Source organism: Aythya ferina, assembly GCF_964211825.1.
Source record: "Aythya ferina genome assembly, chromosome: 4".
Classification (NCBI taxonomy): domain Eukaryota; kingdom Metazoa; phylum Chordata; class Aves; order Anseriformes; family Anatidae; genus Aythya; species Aythya ferina.
Window position 1 is genome coordinate 43157773 of NC_140300.1, and position 23855 is coordinate 43181627.

Here is a 23855-nt window from a genome sequence, read left to right on the forward strand (position 1 = left end):
AATTAGAACAATTGCTATACTTTGAAGACTTAGTGTTTGAACATATATTGATTTTAATCATGAAAGTGTGCTAGATGATCATTAGTCATCTGTTTTTGCAGTTATACAGAATAGGCTTTTCCTGAATAAAGATATTGTTTTACTTTTCTGATGTTTAGAATTATCTGGTTTTGTAACTTCAAGTATCTTTAAACATGTTTTTGGAAGTTGTCTACTTAAACCCACAGTATTTAGAAGGTGTTTTCCTGTTTAAATACTTTTTTTTTTTTTTTTGTCTTCAAAGTAAGTCCTTATTCTTGAGAATGCAACACAGTATTGACCATGTGAAAATGCTGGCTCAGGAAGCAAGGGAAGGAAGAAGTAAAATTGAGAGAAGATCTAATTCTGAGTTTCGTTTATGATAATGTCAAATGCAATTGCTTGCATATTTCAGTGTATAATGTAGCATCTACTGTGGATGGTGACTGAAGCGTGCAGTACGTCTTTTTCTGTGTGCTCTGAGAAATGATTTGAGAGAAAAATCTTCCCTTTTCATAGGGGGTGTGTACTGTCTTGGTAATACACTATTGAAGAATAAGTTAATATTCCTTCCTAATGGTGTTTCAGTCATGTTAAGTGGATAGTTGAGTCAAACATGGCTTTCTAATATGGTGCATGTAGTTTGATAGTCTGGCTTGCTTTAATACTGCTGTTTTGAAAAGAAATTTCGGTGAGGTAAAAGGACGTAAGTCTATTTAGTTTTAAAGAGTTCAGTTTCTTAATAAAGTAAAATTGCAGTATTACCGTCTAATCTCTCAGATGTTTATCATTGTGACACATACGTCTGCAAATGAGGTGTAATGAATTAGTTTTTACCTGACACTCCTACAGCTCTCATGTCATGTCATGTAGACGCGAGCTGCAGCACCCAGGCCTATTGCAGAGGGACGGGGCGGCGGAGCTGCTGCACAGGGCTGGGCTGGAGCCAGCGTGACTCATGTGCTGAGGCTAACATTCTCCTCCTCACGGCTTATCGTACTTTGTTACTACAGGCTAATTTAGAGCCTTAAATTAGCAGCTACTTTAGGGAGAAATTTTCAGATCATCACTTTCATCATTTGAGTGTTTTTAGTTGTATGTCATTTGCCTCTCTAGGGAAGTTGTTCTCTGAGAGTTACTGGAGGGGGTGTGGATGAGATGGCTGGGGAAGCAGGTGAGCATTTACATTAGCTTTCTGCTTTTTAATCAGAAGGGATCAAGCTCTTTGAGACAGTAATGAAGTCGCAAGGGTGATTTTATCCATGGAAGGCGGCTTTTCATTGTTCACATTTAATTCTTGTTGCTTTTTCTTTAAGTTATTAAAGAAAAGTAAAAATAAATGAAAGAAATTTTTGCAACAGCACAGCTCAGCTCCATGAAGCTGAATTAAACTCAGTTGTTCTCTGTGCAGATTCTAATTCATTTAGAGTTAGAAAGTAATATACAGGACTTGGCTTTGTACAGTAACGCGTATAGAAGATACAGCTTTTCAAGCTATCACAGTATTTTAACAGCTTTTGATCCAATAACTGTGATTGCTGTGGTTGTTCATTCTGCCCCCAAAGATTCTGGTCCTGAAGAAGCAGAACTCATACCATGGCTGTGTAGGGTCAGCGTTATCGAATGTACTCTGGAGGGACTTTTGTGATGCTGTGGGCCATGCTCACACGTATGAGTGGGAGTAGAAAGCACAGAAGAGGAAGGATGGGGTGCAGGGAGCCATGTAAAGGGTGGTTGGAAATGACCCTTATTCCTGTTAAATATTAAAATTCTGAAAACAGCCACAGGCTCCATTTGAGACTGCGGACTCAGCTGTGCTGGACACTTTAATGTTTGCAATTGTCCTCATTTCATACGACTCTTTTAGAGCTTATAAAATGTGCAACTGATGTTTAAATAATTTTAAAAGGAAAAACTATGTGGTTTAAAGTTAGCTTTTCAGTGAAGAATGTGCTGTTTGGCTAGATGTGTCAGCATGGTTTTCAGTGAGCGCTGTGCCGTATCTGTATCTTTTTCGTACAGTTCATGAGATAGGAATGGTGTTCCTTTAACTTTTTCCTAAGCAATCATTTCTGAATATGTTGCCTCCTGAGTGATGTTCTAAAAGTAACCTACATAAACAAATAGTAGACCAGAATACAAAGAATTCTCTTAAAAGCAATACCCTTAAAAAGGAGTAATAAAAGTAATGTTCATGGATATCACATGTTGGTTAATGGCCTGTTGTTAGAGATCTCTGCTATTCTGACCTTTCTAAATTTCATTGTTTCATGTTTTATAGGATTGTGCTTATGGTACTTGAGAGCGATCATTTACTAAACTGTGTATCAAATTACTTTTAGAAACCGTTTTTAGAGAGGTGTACAAATGTGTACAGCCTCAACTATTTTATTTGAAGGATGCATTTGTCTTAAAACAACCCCCCCCCCTCTAAACTCTAGCATTTCATCCACATAAAATACATGTTGAAAAGGGGACCAGGAATACATTGTTACATGAAGACAGCCTTGTGATAGCGATGGTGGAAACTGAGCTGTGGTACCTTTTGGGGAAATGCAGGAGGATTGCATGTCCTCCAAAATAGTCTATGAAGATTGGACAGTAAGGTTACTCTTTGTACGTATTTTATGGAATTGTTACCAAAGTAGATTTGACTCTTTAGAAGAGTTTTTTAGTATCCTTCTGATTTATGCTGTCTTTTTTTTTTTTTTTTTTTTTTTTTTTCTAGCTGACACTCACAGCTCTCCCAAAGAGGACACTCCAACTGGTAGCATGGATTCTCTTTCTTCCCAGTCTCCTACACCTGCATTCTCTAGTAGCCCTCCTGGGCTCCTGGACAGAAATCACCTTATTATGGACAGTGGAGATCTTACAGACTGGGCAACAAATCTGTAAGTAACCCGAATATTGAATATTGATTTTTCCACTAGAGTGATCAGGCATATAAAACATATTTCCCTTTTCAGTTTGGTGGCAAGTAAGTGGCTTTTATATTGCATGTAGTTGTGTTTGTTTTCTGCTACAAAAAGGTATGTGCCTACATGTAGTGGTGCAGATTAGAGGATACTTGAACACGGCTGAGTTTGTAGGATTTTTTTTTCCTTACTGAAACTTAGTGTGTTTTACTGTAACCTGTTATAAAATTTTAAATGTTTTTTATTTAGGCAATGAATATGTCAGTTAGTCTTTATGGGATGTATTACTCTATGTCAAGACGGAGTAAGGTTACATTTAATGTAAGGCCATTAAGATTTAGGGCCAAATTTTGGTTTTGGATAAATGTATTTTAATGAGCGTATGCCCAGGTACTTTTGTCTAAGAATGTTATCATTGTTGATCTCTTGTTGTTAACAAATTAACTGCCTGCTTTTCAAATGTAGTGCAGTATTTCTCTTTCAGTGCACTGTACATGCTCAGTTACTGAGTTACTTGAGTTCAGCAAAAATAGACATTACCGTGTTAGTGCTATCTCTGTAATATATACTCAGGTCTGATACAGGGAGCTGAACACACATTTTTTAATCAGAAGTTGAGCTTGAATTAAATTCTCTGTTTTGCCATTCATACAAACTTCAACAAATCAAGACAAAGTTTTCCAGCCTTCAGTGCCAAGAAGATGGAAGAAGCAAGTCTGGAGAAAAGATTTGTTACAGATATTTTCCATAATGGCATTTTGAGTAGCCTGTTCTGTTGATTAAACAAGTATGTAAAATATATGTGTAGATGTATGGAACACATCAGAATATGTAGAGAGACATATAATAGGTTTATATTTCCATATGTACACATAATTAACTGTTAATTAGAGTATTTATTAGCTATAACAATATTTTATCGTATGTATTGAAAGAATTTCAGATTTATAGATATTTACATATATGTTGCTTCTTCAGAGGATTGAAATTACTTTTTCCCTGTCTTGTAGTCCAGTGGTAGTGGGTAGGATTAAAAATAAATTGTATTTGATGAAAAGAGATGCTGTGCGAGAAACAAGTGCTGTGGAAGACATAGAACTAGAATGTCTGTGAAAGCAGGCAGAGCTAATGAGGGAACATAATGCTTAGCAAAACATTGATAATGGCACTACATAGAATAAACGAAGGAAGTATTGGCTTTATCCAGAGTATTCAGGAACTTAAGGTCTGTGGAGGAACATTGCATTTGTTTGTTTTCATGGAGAATTATACTGTAGAGCTGTTTTGGAAACTTTGATGACTTGAAGTTTTGTGCTCAGTTGGAAGCAGTCCTGTTTGGAAGGAAAAAGAAGTGTCTTGTTACGTGCATCTAAATGATTTGTCAAAAATGCTTACCTGTTTGAGAAGTCTGCATAAGAGCTACCTCCACAACAAGCCTGGACAGTGACAGAGAGTAGTCAGTGAAAGGTAGATTCTTTCTTTACTTTCTCACACTGATTTGGGCTTCTCTTCTCCTTCTAGTTCTGATGACTCAGAGGGCCTTGCCTTCACAAAACAAAACAAAACAAAACCCAGAACAACTCCATTGTGTTAATGGAAGAGGCAGGTGTCAGCGGCACAAATGGTGATCTTTGGCAGTTGCTGTGCATAATGATGTCCTGTGGACAGGCAAAGGTGGTGGTTGTCTTGGCATGGTGTAGCTGTGGTAGCTCTCATGGCTCCAGGAAATGAGGCATTGGCTGTTGAACTCCGTGTTGGTCTTAGACTGTTGTCATAAATTGGACTATCCCTGAATTATGTGAACAATCCTTTCTGTTTGTGCAGGGTTTCAGAATGTTTAACATTTTGTGCCAAGTTGGAACAAAAGAAATTCTTAACGTCTCAGTGTCCTCTCTAAAATGGTATTGCAGGTTTTCACTGAGCTACAGTAAATACCATTACTGAGCCTAGGGATGATGAAAATACAAGAGGATCTGGTTTCTCAAGTTACTGCTGATGGGTGTTACTTGTAAGAGATCAATCACTATGGAGTTATGTATCCAACAAGGTGATGGTGACTTCTTTGCAGTAGAAGAGTTGCTTGCACTTTTTCCTGGGGGAAGGATGTTGCATTGTGGGTCCAGATAGGTCAGATATTCCAAGGTAGGTTTATATCAGTAGTTTGCTCTCAGCAATAACGGGATAGATAGCAAGAATGCTTTCTGTGGTATTTGTTTTCAAGAAAGAAGGAGCACTTTTTTTTTTCTTTTTTTTTTTTTTTTCCCCTGAATGATAGCTGTTGTCACAATGATGTTCTCTGGCAGAGTTTTTTTTTGTAATGCACGCCCTTTCCTTGTCCTACCTTTAAAAGCGAAAGGAGCTACAGCTTCTAGCATGGTTAAATGGTTAAGGGAGCACCAACTAAAAGCAAATATAAATACACGCTCACCTCCTGGCTTTTACTAGGAGGGGACTGCTTGGCCAGAGTGGTGAAAGAAACTGAGAGAGCAAGGGCTATACCACAGATCTGCAATGTCTCACAAAGCCCAGACTGCTCAATTGTCAAGTCGGTGTTTAAAGATATACATACCATGCTTGCAGTGTGACTGAACCATGATGTTTCACATGAGCCATGTTGAAGTCCCGCTCAGCTGTTGGTTTTCATGTCTGTGTGTGTTTGCCTGATGCTAGATTTTCTTTGAAAGCCCTGTGTCGATCAGCCACATGCCCTGTGATGTTATGTACTGCTGAAGGGGCGTACAGTGATGGTTGGTTCCTACTGTCTACAGCAAGAATGGTTTTTATTGGAGACCCAATTTTGCGCTTCTATCATCTTGCACACTAAACTTTTGTCTATCTTTTTCCTGAAGATAGTTTTGCCTTCACGCTTCCTAGAGCCAAATATTAAAAATAAATGTTTTATTTTTACATATAGTCTGTGGTAGGACATAGTGTTTCTCTCCCCTCCGGTCAATAGTAAAGTTACAGGGTAGTTCATGTAGCCGCAGGATTCAAACTCCAGTTGGCTCAGGAGGGACAAATTACTTTTTCTGTTTGATGGAGCAGCATCTCAGAAATGTGTATTGTTTGAAAATCACTTTCATCCAAGGATGCTTAGCACAAGCTATGTTTAAAGACTCAGACAAAAATTGGTAGTTATGATAGTGAGTTATGAAGTATTTGACCCTTGTGGTGCTCTCCACTGGTATGGGCATTTTTTCCTTTAAGGCACAGCAGCAATGGCAGTCTCAGTCTGATATTAACCGAAGCAATTACATTCCTTCTGTCTCCCTCTCTGCTTTCTTTAAGTGGCCACATGCACTTGCCCTTGAGCTACAGAATTAACATTGTTCAGCCGTCTATCTTCAAGTTCCACTGGAACCACTGTCAAAGTCCACTTTGCTCTGACAGAGCTCCAGCTGTTACTGCTTTTGCAAGGAGAGCATGTTTCAGGCTTTTTTTGGCAGACTGTTTTGGGACTGGTATAGTTTCACTAGCAGTACATTCTCAAAATGCTCATTTTTTCCCCTCAAAGCCACAGTTGGCCCTGGGGAGGGGGAAAAAAAAAAAAAAAACACAGAAAAAAAAAACAACAAAACACAACAGAGTTTCCAGTTCCTTGTACATTCCTTCTGATTCAGATTGCCATTATAGCCAGGTGTTCTGAAGGTAAGCCGTGTCTTCTAAACAAAATATGTCTATTCCCATAGGTATTCTTTAGAAGCTTTCTTTGATCTGTTCCTTCTGTTATTTGAGACATTGGAAAATAGACAGTATTCCCCGCTTAAGAAATTGGCCAATACGTATAAAAAACAAACAACGTAAAGAAGAATGTACAAATACAGTGATATTTGTCATGTTGTGCCTTGGGTTTAACAAGTAGGTCAAGTATTGTAACATTTTAATCCTTTCATACAGAATGGATGTATTTTGTGAGTTGCGCATAATATTATTCTGACTGGATTCAAACAAAAAAACTCTAACAAAGCAAACCTCCAAACATCTTTTATCCATTAACCATCAGTTTCACCCAGTCTGATGTCTACCCTACAGCTGCAAATTATCTTAGGGAGCGCAGACCTCAAAATCCACTCTTTGCTCCTTCTTTCAGAATTGCTTCAGTCCCTGGCTGATCAGAGGATGCATTATTGCTAATTCCTCTTGGTGAATTTGCAACTGTAAGGAATGGAACGCGTCCTGCCACTCAAACCTCCTCACAGAGAGCATGTCTGGGGAGTGGATGGCTTGTTAAAGCAGATACATTTCTGGGCTCAGACTTAGAGTTCTCAAACTGAATCCCACCTTACAAACTGTTGTAGGTACAGTTGTAGATACAGTCCAAATACTGAAGGTACTCAAAACCCAGAGGAGAAATAGAAGCACCAATAGAAGTAACTTTTGTGAAGGTACCAGTGGCAGAGGAAATAATCCAGTGGTTTTTTTTTTTTTCATTAGTGGGTCTCCTGACACTATATTCTGTTACAAAGCTCAGTGGTGTATGTGTGCTACATACACTATGGGCATCATTTCTGGGTTTTTAATATCCCCAGAGGCTTTCAGAATGGTGATGAGAGCTGTGCAGCATCCTGTGTAGTTCCAGGGCCTTTGAGACCACGGAAAAAAGCTGGTAGTTCTTCATGAAATCTCAGGCCATTCAAATTCCCAGTGAACAAACAAATGTTCAAAGAGCCATAAGATGGCAAGGGAGGACAGGACAGCAATAGTGGTGTTCTGAACGTAACAGAAGTCTTTGAGATGGTTACTCATTTTCTTCGACTGCTGGATGAATTCCCATCAGCCTTATTATATCTACACCTGTAGACTGCATCATCTCTTGTCTCCTTGAAATTGAAACAGCTTATTTTTGTATTTTCTGGGAGTGCTGTGAATTTGCAATTTTATAAAAATGATAAGTGACTTCACCTTCAATGTGCTGAAAACTTTTTATATCTGATGTAGTCTTTTTTTAGTAAGGGGATGTGCTGTAACAGCTGCAGAAGGCACAGTCCAGGTATGTGGCAGTGCTCCTCACTCATTGTGCTTATTTTGCAGTTTGGTTTTGTTCAGCCGCCACCTCTTCAGTGACTCAGCGGACTGAGAGCAGGTTTAAGTGAAGCAGGCACTTCTTTTTGTATCCTTTTGTCATGCAAGCAGAGCAATAGCCCTGATTTTGTAGCTCCATTGAAATAGGCATAATGTAACTTAGTCACGTGGGTCACACAAAATAGGTTTTGCCATCTCCTTGTCTTCCTGTGGGCTGGATGTGGACAGTTAGGCTTGACAGCAGCACCTGGGTGAGCGCCAGGTAAGCAGTACGTGTGCTCACAGCAGGGAGGGATGTGGACACAACCACTAGGAGCTGAAGTATCCTTTTTTTGCCTCCTTTTTTTTTTTTCTTTTTCCATTTTATTTATTTATTTATCTTTATTCCAGGAAACACAGCCCCCAGTTTGTTTTTTTTTTTTAATTATTATCCTAAAAGGGACAGTATGCTGTAAGCTTACATATGCACATGCTTCATTTTTTGCTTTGTCTGAATTATCATTTAAAAATGCTGTAGTTTAGGACAGCTGCTGTAGAGACGTAACCTTCAGATTTACCAGACTGGCGTGAAAGATCATTTCGCTAATATGTTGGCTGCTTTACTGAGACTTCACAAGCCAAGTTTAACAAAGCCTCTATTTCAGTGTTGGCTGATGTGCTCTGTATAAACGTGGGATCAGGAGTGTCGAGCGCATGTTACATATTTTACATTTGGGGGTGGAGTTTCTTTTCGGAGTGGTCATGGATCAGGAAATTCTGTCCTTTTGCTTTGTCTCCAGCTTTGCTGCCACTGTTGCAATTTCTAGAATTTTGTCCATGCATTCTTCTACTTCCCATTCTCACCAAGGCATATGAGTTTTAACATGCAGGAATACTGTTGTCTGGTGATGGAGAGTGTTGGATTGCATATCGAATCAGAAATAGCCAATACCTGTCGTTTTATAATCAAGTCTTTTAAGAACGCTTTCATTGAGTTTATGTCAGCCAGACACTGAGATATGACAGCCATGGGGCTGCCAAACCCTTCTGTGAAACAAACATTTTTTCTTGAAGAGTTGCAGTGTAGATTCTTTTCACAGAGTCTCTTCCTTGCTCTCAAGATAAGAGGCTGCTCTTTAGCTGTGTTACCTTAGGAACCAGCCAGCTAGACATCCAATAAAATCTTGTTTTCAGGTGTTTGTTTCTGAATATCAGTACAAAATCTCTAGCTTATTTTCAGTAGGGCCATTTCCCCCTCCTCTCTTCTCCCTACATTCACCGTGCCAAACAATAGCATTTTTTCTCAGAGAGAGATGGTTATGTCAGGGTTTTTTTTTCTTTCCCCACAGGAAATGCATTGCCTTCATTTTAGCCCTTAGGATAATGGATTTCTTCAACATACCTTCTCAAAGTTGAGATGCTATATGATAAGATACACAGTACTTTCTAATTTATCATCATCTTGATAAACAAGGCTTGCAAACCTTCACAGCAAGGTAACTTTGCTATTACAAGAATCTTTTGAAGGAGACAAAAAGAAGTTCTACTCGGTGTTGCTTACACACCACAATGTTGGAACCGATTTTTCCTATTGAGTAAAACCTTCTGTTTTAATAATAAAATTAAGTGGTTCCTGAGATAGCCAAGTACAGTAAATAAAAAAAAAGAGTTGAAATTCTAGAATGTGCTTTAATATTTAAAGCCATTAGAGGTTTTTTTTCTTCTTTTTCTCAACATGGTAAAACTATTTCTGATGAAAAATGTTTTTTTCCCCTGCTGGATCGTAGACCATGATCAAGAGATCTGTAACCACGATCTGAAAGTGACAGGCGAATTGAGGAGCCATACTGCAGTGCTTTTGCTACAGCTGAAATGTATTAAGTGAATTAATCAAAAAGTGGAGGAGGGAGCAGTCCAGGGCTTCACGTACCTGCGCTTCTGGAGGGTTTTTCCTCTGTTGAAGTTGCTCAGATTTAGTAGAAAATCTGCCTGTTTTTCCACATTTTTAAATGATGCTGCCTGACAAAGGACAGTGTAGTCTTGCTAGCTGATAGGTTACTGTACTTCTTGAGTCTGCGTAACCTGAAAAAATAAATGTGCCATGACATGGATCTGAACACTTGATTTCATCCTCTTTTCCTTTCTTTGCACACATTCTCTGATCCTTCCTTCTTCCCTTCCTGTTTCAAAGAGAAACCAGCTGTGATATTCTAAGTATTCTTACGAACGACTGCTGCTTTCCTGGATCAGAGGGTATCTTTGGTAGGGGGTTCTGAATGTTATTTGGAAATCATTAATCTGGTGTATAAAACATGGCCAGTATGTGTTGTCCTAGAGCTGATCATGTAAGTTGCACAGACAAATACGATGTGCATTTCAAAGAAATAGCTAATAAATAGAAGGTTTTCATATTCATTTGTTGAAAGGCAAACAATGCCAAATCTGAGGTATGAGTTATAGAAGAATATTCTTCACTTGTGATCAGTTTGAATTGGTGACTCTTTAATAATCTTTGGCATTACGTTTGGAATATTTTTTTTTCTATTTTCTGTAATTTTACAAGTTTCAGAAACAAGCTTTACCCAGTCTCAATTTTGGAGTGGATTGAAGAGACAAGGGAAAAAGCACAAAGGAAGTGATCTTTCTTTAAATATCAGGATTGCTTTAACTCCAATCATTTAGTCTGTGCAAGTAGGAAATGTTTTTTGCTATTCATTTTTTGAAAACCCTTTTTGTCTTAGGTTCACCTATTCTAATGAGCTAAAATTAATTTTAGACATATACATTTTATGCGTAATGATGGACAAATAGTCTACGTTCTAGCAAATTTTATAAACCTTGAAGTATCATTAAATTGTGTTTTTATTCACAGTATTTGGAACAAATAATACAAATGCTGGTGTTTGCTTTTTGTTTGTTATCTTCAAACGAAGTCTTACAGTTGAAGGTTTTTGTTCTACCTAGGGAATATTTTTCAATGATTACATAAAAATGGAAAGAAAACAACATGTTAAAGTAAGAGTAAAACCCCAAATTAGGTAGATGCTGGTTTTCAAAAGAACATAATTATTAAAAGGTGTAAATAAATGTGTAGTGCAAGATTTAAGAATGGCTAAGCAGAATAGACATCCTCTTCCCAAACATAAGCAAGAAATGTTTCTAGTAAGTACAGTCCAGCTTTTCATTCAGTTTACTACCTATGATTCCTTCCTTTATTTGGTAAATCTGATAGTTTTAAAAGCAGAACATGTTTTGATAAACCCTTCTCACTGTGATGCCAGGACATTTAAGTTTCATTTTTATTAGTGGAATTAACTGCAGAATGCTGTTTTCATATACTTTGAATTCCAGTTTTCATCCAAATGCAGTCTGACACAGATCCAAACTAAAAATTATTGTCTTGTTAAATAAAGAATGTGCCATTCATCATTTTATGATGCAGTAAATTTAAAAATTAATAATCAAAGTAAATGTCTGCTTAACCTTGTAATTGCTAGAATGAAAATGAGCTGTATTGGCTAGCAGAATTAGTCTGTAAAAGTTGTGCTTGTTTGTAAAACACTATACAAGCCAAAAAAAATGATTGTTTCTTCTAGAAATTAAATATCCCAATGAGTAAGAAGATGAAAATCTGCTACATAAGTTGAATTTCCTGCATTCTTTTATTCTTATATTCGTAAGTGGAGTGACTGCTGATCTTTTTTTTTTTTTTTTTGGCTTCTGGTCAATTCACCTTGATTAGGTGTGCATTTACACCCCCATCAAATCCTTCTTGACTGTTTTCCCAGATTTTGGTGGTACTTGGCAGATTTATATCTAAAAGGTTAATCTTGGAATAAGTCTAGCTGATAAATGCTGTATCATGAAGTCCATACTTCTGAGTGATGATTTCTGCGTGGAAGATGTGTGTGAACCATTTTAATTCTGTTTCTGCTTGGAAACTGCTTGGAGTCCAGCTCCAAAGATATGTTGGTATGAAGTCTTTAGATAATTTGTTTTTTTTTGCCCATACAGAGGAAGAAAGCCTTCCAGTGTTGGAACATTTTAGTTTCTTAAGTTGTAGGACTAGGAGCATCGTTTATATTGGAAAGTACCTTGTATATTTTTTTTCAGTGATAAAAAAAAAAGTTTAGCTGCTTTAGCTGCTATTTATTCTTCTCTTTTAGCAACTATAAATTCAGCCATTAATTTAACACGTTTTTGAACAGCATGCTCACGAGGACAGTCACTGAGGCAGTACCTGTGCAGTTATGCGAACAAGATCTCATTCCAGAGCCAGCATCGTGATCCCAGTGTTGTAACAGCTGCAGCCTCTTTTGAAATCTTCCAGTTGCACATGGCTTAGTACAGCGCTGAGAAGATTTTTAAATAGATTCATCAAAACTTGTAAAGACAAAGTGGCAGCTCAAATAATAGCCTGCTATATGCAGTTTCATTGTATCTGTCTTTATTAGATAAGGAATGTGGAATTTTGCCTTGTTATTGGTTATGTCATACATCTCAGGTAATTTGTCCTTGCTTAGGATGTAGGGCATATAGGAAAAACGCTTTCAAGGAGGAAATGCAGAAACTCGATGACCATGTCTGGAAAATCACCTCAGCCTTGTTACTGGTTTTGAGTTTGAGGATCTAACTAGTTAGTCTAGTTATAAAGATTCAAACATTTTTAGTATGAAAAGGAATTTTATTCACCTCATTAATTCTGCCTTGAAATAATTTCCCCTTAGTTCTGGTCAAAGCCGCCCATCGATGGTCTCGTGGATGAACACTCCAAGCACTAACCCAGTTGCCACAAACACTACACCATCTGCTTTCTCCTTCCCTAATCCTGCCACTGGGAGTGACAGAGCAGTGGAAAGGTACGACGCACTCTTCAATGTTTGCTGGTTATTTAATTGCTTCCTTTTTTCTGTATTCTTTTTTTTTTTTTTTTACAAATGGCTAATTTATGTCTTCCGCAGTAAGTGGTTATCTCAAATCAGGAATTGCAGCCTTTGCAATGTCTACAGAATAAAATAATGGACTACTTTGTATTATTTTTCCTTTAAGCACCTTCTTGTAGACGGCACCTAGATTGAGCCAGTGACTTGTTGGTCAATGCAAACAGACTTTGATGGAGGTGATTGATTAGGTCCCTCTCTACGGCAATGATTCTTTAGCTTACTATATTGCTTATAGTGTCTTTTAAAATACAGATCTGTTTTTTCCCTAACCACCCATGTCAAATTTAAGTTTCTCATCCTAGCCTTCTTGACTTTGAAATACTTTCTCATATCTTTATCTTTATCTGTGGTTTCATTCTTTTCTTTCACTCTTGGCCTGCTTTTATTCTGTCCTGTTTTTCCTTCCTTCCCTGTTGTCCACCTTTTGAAGTGTTTTCACTTCTTCCTTCAAAGGTCTTAGCTTTATTCCTACAAGTTCAATAAATTTGCTTTTCAAAATAAAGTAGCTGTGTATATTTATGAATTCTTTCCAACACTTTGTAACAAAATTCAATTTTTCCTCACTGTTGACATTCTGTACCAGAACTGCATTGTCTATTTGACTGTAAGTTTCTTGGGGCAGGGAAAATCTTTCCCAGTGTTTTATTTTGTTGTTGCCAGGGCTCAACAAAAGATGAGTTATTGGTGTGGGTGCTTTGTCTAAACAAAGCATAGGGCAGCAACAAACTGTCAGTTTTGCAAAGGCGTGATTAAATAAGATGTGCCAAAAATACTTACGTATTCAAAGTTCTCTGCTATGGTACTTGGAGGAATGAGTATTTTGGAGAAATTCATATTAATGGTTAATTATTGAGCATCCTAGTAACACCTCTAAAAGACTATCTGAAGTTTTATAAACCTTATTATGGTGAGGACAAAATAGCATGCTCAGTGGTCTAACAATGTATTGTAAAAAAGTAAAAATAAAATAAGTTCAGTAAAGATTTCTGTACAGTATTAGTGAAAAGCTGAATTGCAAAGACCATGAAGAAACATTTTGGAAGGTATAATGATTAGTCTATAAATTAAGTATAGTGTGCTTTGCCTACTATTGATTTCACTGCTGATTAGCACTTGGCAATATTTTAGCTGTAGTCGAAAGTCACGTTTAGCTATCATAAAAATAAGTGCATAAAACTGGAAGTATGATATTCAGAAATGCCAGCAGTAAGCTGTGAAGCTTCAGCTTTGGCATTTGTGTGTATGAATTAGAAGCCTGCGATGATGCATGTGAGACTGAGTTTAAAGTTTTAGTCATCTAATGAGAATGGAGAGAGAATGGTTGAGAAAGGGGGGTGTTGTCATTAATAGCCCGAAGTAACTGTATTTCTTAATTTCATTTTTCAGTGTTGCCCACCGAAAAGCAAGAGCAGTTTATCCATGTGAAGCAGAACATAGCTCTGAATTATCATTTCAGATAGGAGCGATTTTTGAAGATGGTAAGTACTTATTGAGTGAATATAAAGCAATGAAAAACAAACTGACAAAACTGTTTAAATTGCTTTGGATAAAAATACAGGCATAACTGCTGTTCTGCCCATGTTGATGATGGCAAACAGTGACGCAGAAGATTTCTGGTACATAGAAGCTGCTTTAATGTAAATTAAAGCAGTATGAGGTAATGCATTTGCTTCAGGTGAGCAGACTCTTTCAGTTGGTTTAATATTTCAGCAGTGTTTAAATGTGTGTTGCAGTAGGAAAAAAAAAAAGTTGCTCAGCAATGCAGAAATGGACATCTTGGCCTATGGAACTGTGTTTTTCAATGTGGACTATCTTTGTAAGATACCAAGGCTTTCATTTAAAGAAAAAAAAAATCCACTTAAGGATTTTCAAGCAGGTAAATCAGGTGATCATTGCAGAGAAAAGGGCATGTTTAGTCTTCTAATGTATGTTTGTACTTGTAGAAGGAATGAATTTGCAGAATGAAGGTCTATGTTTAAAAATTTCTGCGGAGGCAAATGTAGTATTGCATATGAACATCCAGAAAAGTGATTCCTGAGCTCAAGACTATGTTGAAATTCCTCAGTTAGCTTCCATAGCTCTACTCTCCAGCATCTGCACAGGGGCTTTGAACTGACAAGGAATGGTTTTAGTTTTAAAACCTTATGCCAGTGACTGCTGTAATACAAATTCTGAAGATACAGAAGAAGATACTGGAGCTTAGTTTCTTCATACCATTGCATAAGAAAGAGATAGCATGGAATGGATCAACAGGGCCTGGACAAATTCAGCAATTCTTGTTACTGGAATGCAATTTAATAATGATTCTAAGCAGAAATTAATTCATAGCAGGAGCAGTGTAAGACTGTTGTTTGTTACAAGGCCTCGATAAGTTGCATTTGTACTGAAAAACAAAAGACTTTTAAGTTCAGCCAAATCCTCATCCAAGTTTTGTGCAGACTGAGGGTTTCAAAGTCATTTGTGAATTGCGTTCTTAAGATCCTCGTGAGTACTGAGACTAGTATTTTAGCCTTTCAGCCTGTCTAGAGGCAGAAGGGGGTGTAGTAAGGGGCATACTTGCCTCTAAAGAATCTGGAAATTCTGCAGCGATGCCAGTTTTCTTCTCATCCATTGCCAGCTTGCTACTAGGTCCGAAATCTGATATGTTCTTTCCAGAGGTAAAGTGGTATTTAATTCTGCATGACCAAACACACTTTGGGTATGCACTGCCCAGTTGTTCAGATACCACATGTGAGAATCTTTGTTTGGATATCCAGTAAGGAGGAGTAGCCCAAATTCCCAGTTTATATCCAGCAAGAAAAAAAGTATAAGTAAGAAACAGCTGGAAAAAATCAACCTGCAGGCATTAAAAGGCTAACTAAATGCATCCTGTTAACTCTGTTAGTACTGGATCAGAAGTGTCTATGTGAAATTTCTCTTCCTACCCTACAACCCCAACAGAATGTTTCTGTTTTTTCTAACAAGCAGAAACAAATGAGCAAAGCTCAGCAGAACCTTCTTTTTTCAGTATTTATAACAACAACAAAATGGCACAAACATAGACATCTCCTTCCCCTTCTTTGTGAACCGTAATTTAAAGCAGACAGATCATAAGGACATTCCTGTCCTCTGTCTTCTCCCAAATAAATAAATAGTAAGCCTAGTCCAGAGTTCACTTTTTTTTTTTTCAGTATAAAGTGGTCTGAGGTTCCACGAAGTTCCTCCCTACCCACTTTAGAAAATCGTACTTGGTGTTTCCTATTAGATAACTGCCTTGCAGGCAGATCACGTCTGAATCAAGTTAGGTGGGAAATCTTTTTAAAATGAATTAGCTAAATGATTGCTCTTTTTAAAGTCTCTTACAGCAGTTATTTTAATTTAAGTTTTTTAAAACATGACTGATAGGGATCTTCAGCAGACGTAAAATTTGTGTACAGGAAAAAAATTTGGTGCATAGAGGAAAAGATCTGGTGTGTAAAAGACAGGCATTTCTAATGGAGGACATTAAGGGTTGTACACCTGTTGTGCTGGCATTGGAGAAAAAAGTCTTGCAAGAAGCAGTTGCTTCTGTGTCATGTGTTTGTGTGACAGCAATGTTGAGATTCTTTTTTGTGTGAAGAGATTGCTAGATGTTATAGCAAAGCTACCGTGTTTTTGGTACATTGCAACCTTTACAGCTTTTCAACTAGAGTCTAATATTGTCCAAGAACAAGTACTGAATTCGTCTCTTTGGCAGCACATGGAGAGATTTTTCAACTCTATTTTTCCACACCAACTTTACAAATAAGGTTGGAAGCTCAAGTAAAATAAGGTTGGACTGCATTTTAAAATCCTAATTGTAGACTTCAGTGGGGAAGATCATGGTTCCTTAAATACATTTATTTTGATTTATTCTGCTGATTCCTGCTTATTTTAGAGGTGATGTCCTTGCCCCACAGCACTTCCAGCATAGGGTGGGTTGTGGATTGGCAGACAAAAGGAGGAGAGCCTGCAAGCAATAAAGGCAGTAATTGGACATATGTAATAACTAAATATTCATTCCATAACAATTTGTAGTAGGTTATTATGGATAGGCTCTGTCACTATGAAAAGGTGTTTCCATTAAAAGTGCAGACCAGTCTCCATATTTGAAACCACTGAAGTGCCTTCACGTGGGCCTTTTCTTTTTGCATTAGACACCCTTGTGTCTATGCTAGAATCAAATTCCAGTGAATCAATTCAGGTTCTTCAGTTACTCAATTTAAATTCCCATATGCCCTAATAAAGCCCCCAAATGAAGAATTAAAGTAATAATACATCAATTCTGCAGCTCTACCAATAACCTTAACTATCAAAGTGACAACGCATCAATCAAGTTGACATACAGCTAGTATCAACCATTAAAGTAACTGTTAAATTAATGTCTACTAAAAAGTGCTGCTTCCATTAGTGAAGATTTTATCCATCTCTCCTTTCTCCACCCCGCCTGTCTCACTTTTCTAATCCTGTCTCTTTCATCTCTTACTGTTTGTATGTTGAGTTTTTTCCTTTCTCTTCACTCTGCTCTGCTTTGTTTCTTGCACTTTTTCACTTCCTTTTCCAATTCTTCTGCTTTGTCTCTCTTGGTCTGTGGATGTTGATTGCAGTAGTTCTCTCTCTGTTATTATCCTGGATGAATCTTTCTGGCTGCTCTAGCCTGAGACAGGATAATGGTATTTAGTGAGGTACAGTCTTGTGCCTGTCATAGCTACTAAATGTACTATTGGTGCAAGCAGGGAAGAGTTTAACCTTTACTCCTGCCTCCATTTCCTTTATCTAAGTGGGGGAAAAATACTGGTTTTGCAGGCTGACAAGGTTAGATTTAGTAATATTTTATATTGAGCTTTACTTCACCTCATAGGAATTTGTACAGAATCCGAATATTTGCATATTGTGGTGTTTTCTTTATTGCATGCACATTGTGCTAACCCAAATCTCAGTCTTGTTATTAAAGTGCTACAAAATATAAATGCAAAGGCACCATTTGGTAAGAAAAAAAAAAAAAAAAAAAAAAGAAAAAAGAAAACTTTTCTATTTAATTGAATTGTGTAAGAAAATGAATAATGTAATCTGAACAATATCCACTGCTTTTTTTCCCCTCCATCTTCAATTCAGTTTACCTTAGGCTGTGCCAATATCTTTATTTCCCAGTTGCTACAGTCTATATTACTGATAGCACATAACACTATAATTCAGGTGGTTAGAGGCAAAGCTTGAAGACTTTGCAACTGGAAAAGGGCACATATGGGAAGAAGCGGAGTACGATCTGAGACTGAGAGACATACGCCAGTCGTATGTATATTTATATTTGGTTCAAGCAGTTATTCCCAATGATCATGAAAAGAATAATCAGACTGCCTGGCATTGAAACTTTGCCAGCCTTGCAGCCAAGTGTTATTTCTGGTTCTTAAAAGAGACTGCTTAGAAATGGGAATTTCACTGGGGAGAAGTGTTTTAGATAGGGTAAGTGCTGTTTACACAACAAAATTCCTTGTCAGTATCGCTAGCAGTTCTACAAAAACTTGTCAAGATAGCTCTCATCAAAGCTTTTCACAATTTTTAAAATAACATTTTAGGGGAGAGAGAATGTGGGGAAAACCAGGAAAGTTTTTTGTTACAGTAATTTTCCTTAACAAAGGTGTGACACCCATTGTCGCTACCAAGTGCAGTAGGAACACAAAATCAGTGTTCACGCAGCCATTGTTATCCCCCTCTATCCTTCCTACTGTACTTAAGTGCCACCCTTAGTTAATCTGCCCGGTTTTGACTCCAAGGCACACTCTTCTCTTTTATTCACGTGGTGGCTTCTGGACTTTCTTTGTGGTATTGACAAATGAAGGATTTACATCAAAGAAAAGTACTACTCCCAAAATGCTATATTGCACTGAATGTGCAAATAATTATTTTGTTGAAATAAAAATGAGAATAAAGCCACTTCTTTGTACTCCTTTCATCTATGGATTTCAAAGCACTTAGGAGCATTCATGTGCATTAACTGTCTCCATTTTACACCCAGAGAAACTGAGTGTTCAGGCTGTGGACAGATGTTCTCCTTTTCAGATCCCTCCATACCACTGAGAGATAAGTCACCTCGAACTACTGCTGAAAGTTAAAACTGCAGCTTCACCAGTAAAATGTACCAGATAAGTACTGCCAAATTCCTGCTGACTGCTAGAAGTTTTGAAAAGCCACTGAAGGCAGTTTGACCTTTTACAGTCTGACTTTGCCTGATACAGAGAAGGGAAGAGTTCCTCCTGGCAACAGTGTTGTGGAAGCAGTGGTCCCCAGAAGATATATGTTAATGGCGAGCTGAGTGTTGAAATGGGAGGTGTTTAAACAGATGTGTATTACCTCGTAGCTGGTGTGTGTGCAGGACTGTCAGAGACGCTCAGCTGACAGATGGGATGGGAGGCAGCTCACGACTAAGTCCCAAGTCTCAGGTCTTTAGTTTAATCTCCTGGTGAAAAAATGGCCAAGAGGATTGAGTTCTATAGTGGTGTACTTTGGTGTTGCAGTGGTTTTAGCAGTGAGATTTTTGTTGCCTACAAAATGAAGCTTGTGGAGTCATTACATTTTTGGTAAAGTAGTCCATCAGAAAGGGAGGCCCTCTTGTGCCAGGCATCATGCATGTTAGATTTCCTTCCTCTTTTCCTCTTCCTCCCAACACAGCTAGTTTCCACAAAGGAAACAGGTTTTTCAGTGCCTGATTCAGTCCTGCTGAAGTTAGTGGCACCTAGCATTTCCGCTGTGGAAATGAGTCTTGGTTTCCTTTGTTTTGGGGACCCAGGAAACTTCTGAGTTGCCAAAGCAGAACAGTGTCTGCTAACAGTGTCTGTGTAGGGAAGTCCGTCAGCACTGTGTCTCTGGGAAGAGCTGCTTGCAAATGTTATCTATTCACAGTTAGATAATCTAACATGGGCAATATCGAAGCTAGTTCCTGTGGAGAATACAGAAAAGTAAGAAGGAATGCTGTGAAGGCCAAGCTAATCTTTCCGTGTTTCTTGATGAGATGAAATCAGAGAAGCCTTACTTAGAGATCACTGCAAGTTGAAAGTCTGTTGATTTTGTTTGTCCCCCTGCATTTGGGGTAATTGCTGGGTAGCACTTGCAGTCACACTAACAGTCAGACGTCCTACTGGCGTACAGTTTGCTTCCGCTAGAGCGAGACTGGGCTGCTCAAATGGCCTTGCAGCAGGTACTGAGGAAGCTGTCATCCCACCCAGGGCTCTTAAGTCTGCTGCTACTTCCACAGTTCTGAGCTTTGATGGTTGTTCTTTGATTGCTCTTGTTGTGCAGTCTTATGCCCTCGTTACACCTTGCTGTGCCATATGTAATTCTCAGCTCTTTGCTCCCTATCTCTTACGCTACAAATGTTTTCCCTTCCCTTCCTTTCCCTTTCTTTTCTTGTAGAAGCCTTTCCTCTAGCCAACATATGACTTAGTCCTATAGGATGTTTGGTCTACTAATGAATCGCAGTTTTAAGGCCAAATGTGTTGTTTCTGCAGCAAGGTATTTTTAAATGAGGCAAGCCTGAGAAAGTGCTAAGAACTGTAATCGTTGTTGATAGAGAAGAAATGACAGAAAGGGGGCACTTCTCTTGAGCAGGCTATTTTTCAGAAATAGCCTCTGTCCTCCGCTTAAGAGGAGCTGTGCGCGATAGTGGAATGCCTTTTGTCTGGTAAAGGTTTCTTTTTTTCTTAAACAAGTGCTTTTGTACACTATACTTTAGAATTGATAAAGAAAAACAGGATCATTGGAATTTAAAATAGCTTCACATTTGGTTAGCTTCCTCATTAATATCTTTTGGCCACAGAAGTCAACAATGTACATGGGTATCTTAATGTGCGAGGTGATTTGAAAGGAGGCACAAGTCTTACCCAACTTGAAATTGCTGCAGCTGCTGAATATTAAGAATTACTTCTGGGTGCATTTTTTTAAAAAGGCTTTTCTCTAGAAATGGTGATATTAGGTGTAATCCGTGTGGTAGTCCTTTCTTCTGTCTTCAGAGAGTGTACGAGACACTTGTACTAAGAAAGTCGTGAGGCCCTGAGCTGTGTGTAAAGTGAAGTGTAGTGTTTAGTTTTGCAAGCACAGAGCTCAGCTCTACCATCTGTCTGGCCTTCTAGGGTGACAGTGGGATTTGTTGCTCAAGTCCAGTTACTCAGCCATTACGCTGAGTATCTGGATGTGCTACAGTATGAGGAGTTCACTATTAGATTAGCAAACTTGTTTAGAAAATACTTCTGAAATTTGCTGCTGTGTCAAGCCAAGTGATTCTGTATAGTTTGATCATTTTCTCCTCTGGGTGAATTTTAGGGTCCTGTCCAGTGTGATCTCTTCAGATGAGGGCTACCCTTGCTTTTAACAGGCTTTGGTTCATAGACACTAACATGCCAGTAATGTTTATCCTCTCGTTAATGTAAATTGGCTCAAGCATATTTTGGGTTGAGCTCCAAAGGACAAGCAGAAATTAGTTGCAGTTCTGGTTGATTTTCTTTCTAATCTGCCATTTTTGGGAGTTTCTTTCCTGTAAAACAGATGTGCTCTGCAGGCAAGGGATACTTTAGGGAGAGGCTGGGCTGCCACTGGAGCTGCTGGCGTCTTTGCTCGCTAGGGTGGAATTAGAGCTTCTGGAGGGAGGTTTGTGGTGGTGTCGGCACTGCAGCTCTAAATGCGTGTGTACTCTGTAATCATGGAATAAAAATGACAAAGGGAGAGGAGGGCCTGCTAATTACTAATAGTATTGTAAGTTACTGTAAGTCACTGTGTGTGCAGAGATCCTAAAAGGTAATTTTCAATGTGCTTTTTCCTTGGGAATCTTTCTATCAAGCACATTCATTATAAATATGTGCTCAGACTTTTGTTCGGTATCATTTGATAGCAGTTTTCTCTTCTGAATGTTTAAGTCCCTTGCAGAGATAGCTGTTGTTTAGGCTGTGGTTTCTGAGCACAGCTTCTAGCTTCACAGCCTGGCAGTGATAGGACGCAGGGAAAAAATAAGGGAAAACATCTTTTAGGTGGTCAAATTTAGAACCTTTTAATGTTTTTGAAAGTGAGACTTAACGTGTTGCTCTCTTTTAACTGTTACTTCCCTGATTTCTAGAAGGCTACAAATATCTTTTGCCAAAGTGTTAATGTGTTTTAAATAAAGCACTGACATGGCTGGCAGCATATTGCAGCATTTCTCTGATCATTTCCCTAAACAATGTCTGTCTCAGAAGCACTGTGAGGATAAATTAATATGGTAGAGAACATCGTAGGTCACTAAAGGTGTGGGATCTTACAATTGTGTAGGTAAGTAGATACCTGTGCTGTGTTCTTATAAGAAATTTGATAGGGGGATTTGAGAACTTTTTAGTCTATTTTCAAAAAAAAAAAAAAAAAAGAAAAAAAGAAAAAAAAAAAAAAAGAGGATAATGCTTCTTTTTTATCTTCCTGTCAAATGAGGTCAGAAATACATGGGTAACCAGACTTGGGTCTGTTGCTCACAGAAGTACTTCTGGATCATTTAGAGACTGAGCTGTAACTTCTCTTATTTATGTTCATGGATATTGTTGCATTAACGTTTGTACCCACAGTAGCAAATACTTAGGATGGCAATAAGAGGCAAGGCTTATCTTGCCTTTTCAAGCCTTTCCTTCATGTTTTGTGAATAGCAGGGATGTGTTTGCATTTCAGAGAGACAATATAACCAGAAGAATGATTTAGATTTTGTTCATTGGTCTTTTCCAATAGAAGCCCTTACTCTGTGGAGAAATGGTACCTGAAGTGAGATCTGACTCTTTCCTGTGTTTCTGGGCTTCCACCACTTCTGCCCAAGACAGATTTTTGGTCTTGCATTGCTCCCAGATTCAGAAATTGTTTCCAACTGTTTGATAGGAGTGATTTCTCCCCCAAAGCTTCTAGATTTTGTTTTATAAACCTGTTCTTTCCAAGTTCCAGTAGCTAATTGTTTCCTTAATGTAATCTCCTGTACCTAAAAGCAGAAGATCCTACAAGTATTTAAGTTAACCATCCTCATCATTTTTCCTAGCCAGATTGTCAACCTGGTGATTGCAGGAGACTGGTTGTTTTTATGGATGCATTGCACGGTGTCATGGAGCTAAATGTGAGTACTATTCCAAGCATAAAAAGATACAGTAATTCTTTTCCTTTTCTTTTACAGTGCAATTTTCCAGAGAACCAGGATGGCTAGAAGGCACTCTAAATGGCAAGAGAGGACTTATTCCACAAAATTATGTTCAGTTTTTATAGCTTTATGCATTGAACGCCAAGAAGGTGTACATGGTATCCATGGATTTTTGTTATAGTCACTTCTCTCTACTTTTGTGACTGCTTTTAATCAACGAAGAGCCTGATTATGGGTTGAAGATCCCAATCTGTATAAAGACATTAAGTGTTGCCAAATATGAATTAGAAACAAAAGATTCTTTAAGGGTTGGAATGGGTGGGGACAGGACAGTTGGATGGAGGGATAATTTAATTTTTTAATGTTTTCGTTTTTTTTCAATTGTAAAGAACCATAGCGGTATGTTTGTTTGCAAGACAACTAGCATTTTCTAGCATTTTAAGTCAAATATTTGGTTGATCTGTAACTCAGCTATCAGTTGAAGATGATTTTTAAAACCTTAGTGTCCTGGAGATTATGCATCTATATCCAGCCTTTTTAACAGAATGTTATTTGAGATTGGAAAACACTGTTGGATAAAAAAGCTATAGTGCTGACACTTAAATTATATTTCAAAGTGGAACAGACAATATGGAACAGACATATTGGTAAGTAAAATGATAGGTATCAAGACATGACATTTTTCAGATGTCTTCAAAGAATACGTTCATTTATGTTATGTGTGTGACTTCATTTATTTTATAAAGGTAAGACACAAGAACCTTTATTACAGGCTCCTATATGTCATGGTTCCTTTGCTACTCAAAAATATCACTGTAAATGAAATAAAATGTCATTTGCTATTTGACCTCA

At 38.0% G+C, this 23855-nt stretch overlaps 1 protein-coding gene across 3 annotated transcripts in view; it reads left to right on the top strand.

Moving 5' to 3' along the window:
- Positions 1–23855, top strand: part of ARHGAP10 (Rho GTPase activating protein 10) — a 143484-nt gene extending 119629 nt beyond the window's left edge. For all 3 annotated transcript variants that reach the window (XM_084517188.1, XM_084517186.1, XM_084517187.1), the window contains 4 exons: positions 2747–2909; positions 12662–12793; positions 14264–14355; positions 23040–23855. In XM_084517188.1, the coding sequence (XP_084373314.1) occupies positions 2747–2909; positions 12662–12793; positions 14264–14355; positions 23040–23128 (476 nt within the window). In that variant the 3' untranslated portion in view covers positions 23129–23855. The remainder of the gene's footprint in view (positions 1–2746; positions 2910–12661; positions 12794–14263; positions 14356–23039) is intronic.